The following is a 10631-nucleotide window of genomic DNA, read 5'->3' as shown; positions in this document are numbered from 1 at the left end:
ATAAAAAAAAATAATAATAATAATAAAAAAAAAATTTAATGCCCAAAACGGTTTCTTTTGGGCTGGGGTGGGTGCTGTAGTTTTGGGCATTTTCGAAATTTCAAGTGGGCCAGGTAGGGGTATAATGGGCATTTAACGTTGAAAACTAATAGAGGGGTCTAAAGTGAGAGAAAATGAAAGTTTAAGGGTTCAAAATGAGAGATTTGGAAGTTTAAGGGGGGTCTGCAAAAACGGCCGAAAGTTCAGGAGGCCTTAGTGAAGTTTCCCCTAAAAGTTATTTAATATTAGTTTATGAGCACTCTACATTAGTCTTTTAAATTGGGTTGAAACCATTTTCTTCGACCCAATTTATTAAATTAATGTAGTTTTAAAATACACATGATTCTCACATGCACTTTTAATAAAGTATATATGTGCTTTGCACATGTATTTTGAACACTTGTCAATTTAATAGATTGAGCTGAAAAAAATTCTCTAAAACTTTGTCATACTATTATTATCTGTTTTTTGGGTGGTGCTGCTGAGAGATGGATTGGGCTTGGATTGGTGTCCAGAAAGCAAAAGATCACTAGGACTAAACTAGGCAACCATAAAAGTACAACCCAAATTCACAAGTTATGCTGAGATGGGCTGGGCTTAACTCTCTTAAATTGATCCGGGCCCAATATCTTTAAATCAATGGATTCAAACTGGGTGAATAGTGTGTGGCCCAATTCCCATTTGTCAATTGAGATGACCCTATTGAACGAGCACCTCTTAGTCATTTGCCCAGCCCATACCAAATACATTGAATGAATTAAGATTTAAATTATTTTTTAGTATTTGGTGCGACCGAAAATATTTTTTATTCGAAAAATTTATTTATTTCTAACCGTTTGAGAACTAAAAGTTTTTGAAAGATACGATCTTATAATTCTAAATATTTTCTTCAAAGATAACAACACAGTAGAGAACAATTTATGAAATAGCACAAAAGTAATACAATCTAACATTTCACAATTGTTTACCACATGGGATATAAAATGAAATAACAACTTAGTTATTTCAATTCTTATGGAGTTTAGGTTTTATTTAATTTTTCTTAATTGTTAATGTCAAAAATAACAACTTGGTTATTTTTATTTGATGTATTTGTCCATACTATTAGAGTCTGTGTAATTATTTTTAATTTTAGATCTAAATTTGATGACCAGTCTATGACCGAAATACTTGATGTTAGAACAGTTTTCTTCACGGTGTGCGTCAAAGCACGATCTTTCACTTAGAAACTGTTTGACTTTGGTATCGGAGTGTCCTCGGTCTCCTGAAGACCCCATTTGACAATTGCTCTTTTATAATGATTTGGAGTGCACGGCGATGACGTATTGAAGACCCCGAATAAAGCGCATTCACTGTGAAGAAAACTGTTCTAACACTTGATATTATCATTTTTTTATACGTTATGTTATGAAGCTTTTTTTTCTTTTGCTGGTTATCATTTTATGTGACATAGATGTGTGGGTATCTATTGATTGTTGAGGAACAAGAGATATATATCTTCTGTTGCATTGCTCTATGATCAGGAGGTTTATGTAACTCATGAATTATTTACTCATTAAATAAGCTGGTATGGTGACGCTCTGAGTTAATTATCAGTTAATTAATTTATGACTGGGTGTTATAATGACTGCTAAAAGAGTATTTCGAAATAAACTGAATTTTGTGATTTAGATTGGGCAATAAATCTAATATAACTCGGCCAGAAATGAATCTAATAAATCCAGAAGCTTTGCTTCTGGGTTGATAACATTGGAAATTTGGAGCTCTCTCTCCCTCACTTTTTCTCTCATCTATTCACGTGTTTCATACTTTCATACACGCATCAAACACATCGAAATATATATTATCATTTTATTTGAGGAAAAGTGTTTAACAAGGATTTTGGTGGCCCAGTCTCATCTTCTAGATTTTCATTGTAAAGGGACGAGCTTGTGGAAGATGAGGCAGATAAAATTCAACATATTGAAGTCTAGCCACCACATTCATTGAAAATTAAACAGATAAATATTGAAGGAAGATGACTTCACTGTTAAAGTAATAATTAAGTGATTAAATTTATTTCTTTCTATCCGCTTAATTAAGCGTATGAGAAAACTAGTAGTTTAACATTCACAACATATTGAAGTCTATCATGATCATACATGATTTTTATTTATAATTCGGTATATTAAACTAACATTCGTCCTTAAAACATGAAATTTTTATTTACATTTTTAAGTTTTGAGAAAAACTGTCCTAAATAGAAGATGAAGTTTCATTTTTGAGTTGTTTTTAATTTATTGAAATACCTATTTTTACATATTATCTTCACAAACATAATGGGCAAAGCTCTCTTCTATAAGGGTCGGAAGAAATTTTTTCAATACATTCTATAAAATTGTCTCTTGTCTTTTGAAGACGTAAAAAGTAGTTGTAAGTGTTTTGGGTTTTGAATTATTTGTTAATATTTTTGTTTTGAAAAATAAAAAAGAAATAGAAAAAAAAAAGACTTTAATAAATAAAACTTAAGTGCTTCTTGCATGTTAAATTACACATAACAATTTGATAAATTATTTCTTTTAACTTAACTCAATTTAAAAATAAAAATAAAATTGAGAAAATATCGTATACATTCTAGAAGAAGATAATTCATAATTTGTTTATTTTTATTTTTTCACACGTGTATGTGGCCCACGTGTCTGTGGCCTTATTAGAGGCGTCAACATTCTCTGCAAAGCTGCCAACCACATCTTTCCACCATACAAGACAAAAAATTCTTCTGCTGACTCCTCATTCAAACCTTCCAGAAGGTGATTATTATTCTTTTTTAACTTTTTAATTTTTTTTTTCAGAGATAATGTGATACACACTGACACAACCCATCAATTACTCCTTTGTTTTTTTCAATGATAAGCCTTATCCATGGGGAACTGCCACAAACGTCTATTTTCACACAATCTTTTTAAAATTATTATTAGATCAAAATTTAATAATAATTACAAATAAGAAAAGTGTTTAAAGCGTAAGGATAGAGTCACACTTATGTCTTATCATTTCCTTAATTTGTCCGTGCCAAGAAGTCTTTTGAATTTTTTATTTTTTAATAAGAATCAATTAGTACTACCATTTTAGTAGGACTGTAGGGTGATAATAATGAAATAAGTGTGGTTTTTAACAATAATCTACTTAAAATAGTCCACCCACTATAGGACCCAATTTTACTAAGGGCCTATTTAAAATTGCGTTTAAAAAATAGAATTTTTATGTTAAAAAAAATTTTTAGACAAAAGTTTCATTTTTAAGCTTTTATCAAAAGCGTTTTTTTGGTTATTTTTAGGTTTTTTGAATGCATAAAGCAGTTTTTTATTTTTTATTTTTTACTATACTAATACTTTTTTCTTCAAACGAACTTTTTAAGTATTAAAAGTACTTTTAGATCCCTCAAACACAATCTCAAACAGACCCATTATTTGATAAACTTTACTTTTGTTAAGTTTTCTATAAAAAAAAAAAAAACAAAAAAACAAAAATTTGTGTAAAAATACTATTCTCTAATGATTTTTTTTTTTTTTTTTTTAATGATGGGTTGACAGCAAGTCGTGGCCACCCTCTAACTGAGGGGTGGCTGCGAGGGCATCTAGTGGTTTTTTTTTTTTTTTTGAATGTTTTATTTAAAGTGTATAAATGTATTTTCACACATATTTCAATTACCCATTTAATGAAAAACCTAATAGAAGTATTGAAGTTAGAATAAATATAACCTAAGAGAAGCGCTAAGGAGTCAAACAAATAAATTCAGAAAAAATTTTAAATTGACGTAGCAGACCGTAAATCGCAGACAAAGAAAAAAAAATTGTATTTTTTAATTTAAAAATTATTGTCACATCAGTTTTAAATTTTTTCTGAATTCATTTATTTGGTTTCGTAAACTAAATCTCTATCAAATTAAAAATTAGAGTCGTAAAGTTAAAGTTAAAATCTTTGATTTTTTGTTTGTTTGTTTTCTAGTCTTTTTTGGCTTTTGCAAGTCGTTTCTTTCTCAAAAGTCACTATTTACAAGTCAATGGCCAGCCCTTAGTGGCCGCTCTCTTTTCGTATGGCTACTCATAGTCATAGCCAGTGCCCACTTCTTCATTGCTAGTGATGGAAAAATGAGTGGTAGAAAAGCTGTCCGAGAAAAACAAGTTGCTTCCAGAAAAAATGTCTTTTTCTTTCTAGATTTTGGAGAGCAAAGGGAATAAAAAATGTCGGTTCAGTGCAAAAGATAGAGTTCAGTGCAAAAGATCTCTATCAAATACAAGGGAAATTAAAAAATAAAAAATAAAATACAATACTTATAAAAAATAATAAATAATTAAAAAAAAAAAAAAAGAAGAGAGAAGTGACGGAAACTTCTTCAGGGCAAAGGCTATTTTATGTACTCACTTTTATCGTGTAAACTTTAAACGCACGAATCAGATAAGATTTCAACTTGGCCAGTGAGTGTAATCTTAATAAATTGTTTGCACCTAAAGAAATTTGAGATAGTGATCTACTTTTGTAAAGTTATGAACATAATAATTGGTGTTCCTATAAATCTTTGAATGTTGATCAGTTATGAAGCTTGGCTAACAAACTAAAAAAATTATTATTGATAAAATATGATCACGGAGAAATTAAAAGAGATAAGATATATGTTGATTAATATTTAAAAATTATTTTAAAATAATGTAGGTTTATAAAATATAATATGATACACAATATAATGCAATATGTGTTAGGCTATGTAGAGTCTGATTTTGTATTTAACTTGATTCGACGACAATTTAAATGATATATTTTTTTTCTTTTTTATGATGCTTAGTCCATAGAGCGGAGGCTATGAACTTTTTTTTGGACTTGTTTTAGTGTTTTGACGTAGTTGGGGGTCGTATTTAAAGTTGTTTCTAACTTTATGGTTTGTATGGATGTATTATTGTTTCTCTAAAAAATAATGAAACATCGCTAAAACTTTGTGACGTATCTCTTAATAGTAACCATGTAAATATCTGTATTTTGTGATTAATTGTTTTTTGTGTTCTTCTTATTTTTCACGTCCGGTTCTAGTGTATAGAATAGATTTCCTAACAACATGTTACATGTTAATACCATAAATTTTCTGACCTATTGGGTTGGTGAAGGGCCACTTGCAAAACAAAATGCCTAAGTCAATAATGTGTTTTATTGGAGAAAATTGAAGAGAGAGAGGCGAAGCAAAATTTATAATATTATCTCTCATTTTACACTAAATAGATCCTCTATCACCATTTTCAAATGAGACGGAGAGCGGAGAGGATCCTATTTCAATTTATAGCCTTATAATTTTGATTATTTGAAACAGAGAGGATTGTATTCCAATATATGGCCTTATAGTTTTGATGTATAGGTTGCTATAAGGGTTATTTGTAATTTTGTATCCACTCCACAATGTAATAGTTAATAAAATCAAATATAAATATTACGGTATATATATAAACAAAAATAATCCTTCTAGGTCATAACAGAAAATTGAAAAGGCAACGGCTATCATGATCCAGTCGTACTTCCGAAGATGGTGACGGTTTTAATAGTGACCCAAGCAGGTATTTAAAATGGCACTAATCTTCTCTCCAGTTCATCACAAAAGTTTCTGCCATTCTATCCGACATGTCGCCGCCAAACACTTCCCGGCCACACCACTATCCCTGTTTCTATCTCCTCTGCTTCCTCTCCTTTCTCTCCGGAGTCAAATCCGACGAGCTTCAAATCCTCTTGAAACTCAAATCCGCTCTCCAGGATTCAACCGCCAACGTGTTCAGTTCATGGGAGCCCACCAGTAATTCCATCTGCCATTTCACCGGAATCACCTGCAACTCGGACAATTTGGTTACAGAAATCGAGCTTTCGAACCAAAACTTGACGGGGACTGTTCCACTGGATTCCATATGCCAGCTCCAATCGCTGGAAAAGCTCTCCTTTGGGTTCAACCTTTTGAATGGTCCGATCACGCAGGACTTGAACAAATGCGTGAACTTGCACTACTTGGACTTGGCAAACAATTTCTTCACTGGCCCTGTTCCAGACATTTCGTCTCTCACCAAATTACAGTATCTGCACCTGAACAACAGTGGATTTTCCGGCATTTTCCCGTGGGATTCACTCCGAAACATGAAGGGTCTTGTCAGGCTGAGCCTTGGAGACAACCCTTTCAATCCCAGTCCAATCCCAAGCGACGTCGTTCATCTCACCAAGCTGGATTGGCTTTACCTCTCCAATTGCAATATCCAAGGACCAATCCCAGCTGGGATTGGAACACTCACGAAGCTAATCAACTTGGAATTTTCCGACAATAACATGACCGGTGAGATTCCAGAAGAGATTGGGAACCTCGTGAACCTATGGCAGCTCGAGCTCTACAACAACTCCTTCACAGGAAAACTTCCTGCGAGTTTTAGAAACCTCACCAAGCTCGAGATGTTTGATGCTTCTATAAACTCTCTCGAAGGTGATATGTCAGAGCTGAGGTTCTTGACCAACCTGGCGAGTCTCCAACTGTATGAAAACAATCTTTCTGGGCAGGTTCCTGCCGAGTTGGGTGAATTCAAGATGCTGGTGAACCTCTCTCTGTACTCGAACAGGTTGACGGGTCCTCTGCCTCAGAAGCTTGGGTCTTGGGGGAAATTCGATTTCATCGACGTGTCCGACAACTTATTGACCGGTCCAATCCCACCAGATATGTGCAAACAAGGTACTATGAAGAAGCTTTTGCTGCTCAACAACAATTTCACCGGCGAAATTCCGGTCAATTACGCCAACTGTTCGACTCTGATTCGGTTCAGAGTCCCCAATAACTTGCTCTCCGGTACCGTTCCCGCTGGAATCTGGGGTTTACCCAACGTGAACATAATCGATATCTCGTCGAATAATATCCAAGGCCCGATTACCTCCGATATCAAGAACGCCAAGTCTCTTGAGCAGTTGTTTGTCGGAGACAATCGCTTATCGGGTGAATTACCGGTCGAGATCTCGGGCGCTACCTCGCTGGTATCGATTCAACTGAACGACAATCAGTTCTCGGGAAATATCCCTTCCGGTGTTGGTGAATTGAAGCAACTCAACAGCCTTCATCTACAAAACAACAAGTTCTCTGGTTCGATACCAGATACGTTAAGCACCGGCGTTTCTCTCACCGACATAAACATGGCTAACAATTCGCTTTCGGGTCAAATCCCATCTTCTTTGGGATCTCTACCGACTCTTAATGCTCTGAATCTCTCCAACAACCAACTTTCCGGTGAAATTCCAGAGACTTTTTCATCTCTTCGACTAAGCCTTCTCGATCTGTCTCACAACAGGTTGACCGGTCCCGTGCCGCAATTTCTGTCACTCCCAACGTATAACGGTAGCTTCGCTGCAAACGAAGGCCTATGCAGCTCTATGACGAGCTCCTTACTCCCTCGCTGTCCTTCAGCTTCAGGCATCTCCAGGGAATTCCGTACACTCATCATTTGCTTCACAGTGGGCTCAACTTTTTTGCTAATCCTGTCTAATTTTGTGTTCTTATTCTACTTGAAGAAGAGGGAAAAGGATAAAAGCCGTTCGTCAAAGGACGAATCTTGGGATGGGAAGTCCTACCAAGTGTTGAGCTTCACGGAGGATGAGATTCTTGATTCTGTCAAGCAAGAGAATCTGATAGGAAAAGGTGGTTCTGGCAACGTGTACAAAGCCGTGCTCCCTAACGGTAAAGAACTCGCGGTGAAGCACATTTGGAACGCAAATTCGAGCCGGGGAAAGAGCTGGAGCAGCACTGCACCGATGCTTGGAAAGCGCGGAGAGACATCGAAGGAATTTGATTCCGAGGTGCAGACTTTGAGCTCCATAAGGCATGAGAATGTGGTGAAGCTTTATTGCAGCATCACCAGCGAGGACTCGAGCTTGTTGGTGTATGAGTATTTACCGAATGGGAGCTTGTGGGATCAGCTGCATTTGTGCCGGAAGCCGGAGCTCGATTGGGAGACGAGGTATGAGATCGCGGTGGGAGGAGCCAAAGGGTTGGAGTATTTACATCATGGGTGTGAGAGGCCGGTGATTCACAGGGATGTCAAGTCCAGTAATATTTTGCTTGATGAGTTTTTGAAGCCAAGGATTGCTGATTTTGGACTTGCTAAGATTGTTCAGGCCAATGGTGACAGAGATTTCACCCCTGCCATTGCTGGAAAACACGGCTATATTGCTCCTGGTTAGTGCATATCAGATTCCTTACTTGTCTTTCTTTGATTCTTTGCCAGGATAATAATATGCTAGTTAACAGAGAAGAAAGTCAATGGTTTTTTTCTTTTCATTTGTTTATGGACTCTTGTTGATTGTGCAGAATCTGGGTACACATACAAAGTAAATGAGAAGAGTGATGTGTATGGTTTTGGAGTGGTACTGATGGAGCTAGTGACCGGAAAAAGACCGATAGAACCGGAGTACGGGGAGAACAAGGACATAGTGAATTGGGTTAGCAGCAAGGTGAAGAACACAGAGAGCGTATTAAGTGTGGTGGACTCCAGAATTTCAGAGGCTTTCAAGGAAGATGCTGTCAAGGTACTAAAAATTGCAATTCTCTGCACAGCAGCGCTTCCGGCGCTTAGGCCGACAATGAGAACCGTCGTCCAAATGCTAGAGGAAGCTGCGCCTTATGAATTGGTCGCAATTGTCATTGACAAAGATGGTGCAGAGAAACCAAGTCTAGAGCTTTAAGCTTCAAATTTGTCAGTTGGGGTTCAAGATTTTTTTGGTCATGATCTCCACTCTCCTGGTAGCTGCAACATAGCATGTTTGTGCAAAAGATGAGACTTGAGGTTATTTGTAGATATCAGCGCAAAAGCCTCTAGTTCTTTTTAATGTTCTCTAATTTGTGAAATGTAACATAGAAGTATGAAAAATGTGAGTGATGGGCGGTTCCCTTAAGTAATTGAGTCCATGTCTACCTTCGTTTCCCAAATGATGTATGGAGCACAAGTCTTAGAAATATCAGGACACAAGTAATACGTGTTCCAATCCCAACAAATCTAGTTTCACTCGGAGCGGATATATCGGCGTTCGAGTTTTAGCTCCTTCTGTAAGAAATTTCATTTAAGGTATGTCCTTATGTCACATATATTATTGTGATTATAAAATATGTATAATTACAATGTTCAGTTATTTATCCCAATTAAAACTTATTCTATGAAATTAAATATTCTGAATTAAATTGTCAATTTAATTCTTGTGGAAACAAATATTTGAATTCATTATTGATTTTATCTTGTGGAATTAATAAGCTGTATTGATTATTTATTTGATTTTTATTCCTTGATGGGAGGAATAATTAAGATAACATCTCTAATTAAGGGTCTCTAACTTACCTATAAATAAGGAGTGTATTCCATCAATTAGCACTCACTAGTAGGTATAGGTTAGAAGAATCTCTCTCTCTCTCTCTCTCTCTATATATATATATATATATATATATATATATTTGTTTTCTAATTTTGGTTACTATGAAGTTGTTCTTCAACCTGCTTGAGCAAAGCAATGGTGGGAGGTACTTATATATTAAATTATTTTCGCTACTAGTTTTATTGTTAATTAGCATTTAGTATATATAGAATTCTTACATGTGGTATTAGCCATATTTATTCAGCCTTAAGTGATTAGTTCTTCAATAGTTGTTGTGAACGTTCAATTTTTTTATATATCATTTGTTCACACACTATTGCAATAAGGCATGAGAATTTGTTTTTTCTCTTTTAAACAATTGTCTAGAATATGTGAATATGCCTGCTATTAATATTCGTTTCAATAATATTTTATTTCTATATTGTCGAAACAAACGGCCATGAGTACAAGAAACCACTGAAACTCACTGCCCAGCCGCCATCAAGCGGCATTTTCGCCACATAAAGGAAGCAGTGATGTTGGCAGCATAAAGTGAGCGGCGGCCCAATGAGGATTGACTATAGCTCAAAGCAGCTGCAGCCTCATACGGGCTGCCTGTGGGTGACGAAGCCACGGTGTCCTGCCGGTCGATGTTGTCTGGGGCAGTTGCGCGGTGGCCTTGCACGATTGCCGCATGAAGCAAGCAGCAACCCATCACGGCCAGTTGTGAGGGAAAAGCGGCGGTTTTTTTTGTTTTTCACCAGGGTCGCTATAAAGGACGAACGGCAACTGCCCTACGCGGGCTGCTTGTTGTCTGGTCGGAGCGCTGGCCCTTGGTGGCCAGCGCATAAGGGTGCCGGCATTGAAGGGGAGGGGTGGCGGTGGCTAGGGTTTCTAACCCATAAGGAACCGGGTCAAGTATTTTTGGGCCACTGGGTATGGGTTCATTTTAACCCAAGCCCAATTCAGTTTAAAAAAAAAAAAGGTTCAACGTTAAAAGGGCCTAAGACATTCTACCATTAGGCCATGCATTTTCATATGCTTTTATATTGCAATTTAATACATGTTATCATTTAAATTGTTTAGCATTGAAATTATTATTTCTTTAATGCATGGACTTAAGATTAAATTTATTCTTTTATTGTTTAAATAAATTGTTTGATGCCTAAACCTGAGAATAATTAACTAAGCCACATATGTTGGTGAATGTT

At 36.0% G+C, this 10631-nt stretch overlaps 1 protein-coding gene across 1 annotated transcript; it reads left to right on the top strand.

Moving 5' to 3' along the window:
- Positions 1 to 5651: 5651 nt before the first annotated feature.
- LOC132184793 (receptor-like protein kinase 7) lies at positions 5652 to 9200 on the top strand. Its single transcript, XM_059598553.1, has 2 exons — positions 5652 to 8254; positions 8387 to 9200. Exons 1-2 carry the CDS (start codon positions 5683 to 5685, stop codon positions 8758 to 8760), a joined length of 2946 nt encoding a protein of 981 aa, XP_059454536.1. The 5' UTR covers positions 5652 to 5682; the 3' UTR covers positions 8761 to 9200.
- Positions 9201 to 10631: the final 1431 nt, after the last annotated feature.

The sequence above is a fragment of the Corylus avellana genome, chromosome ca6 (assembly GCF_901000735.1).
Source record: "Corylus avellana chromosome ca6, CavTom2PMs-1.0".
Taxonomy (NCBI): domain Eukaryota; kingdom Viridiplantae; phylum Streptophyta; class Magnoliopsida; order Fagales; family Betulaceae; genus Corylus; species Corylus avellana.
This window is presented reverse-complemented; position numbering and strand designations above follow the sequence as displayed.

Coding starts and splice junctions, on each gene's coding strand:
- LOC132184793 (XM_059598553.1), top strand. CDS start 5,683: ATGTCGCCGCCAAACACTTCCCGGCCACACCACTATCCCTGTTTCTAT. Junction 8,255..8,386: donor ACACGGCTATATTGCTCCTG/GTTAGTGCATAT, acceptor TTGATTGTGCAG/AATCTGGGTACACATACAAA.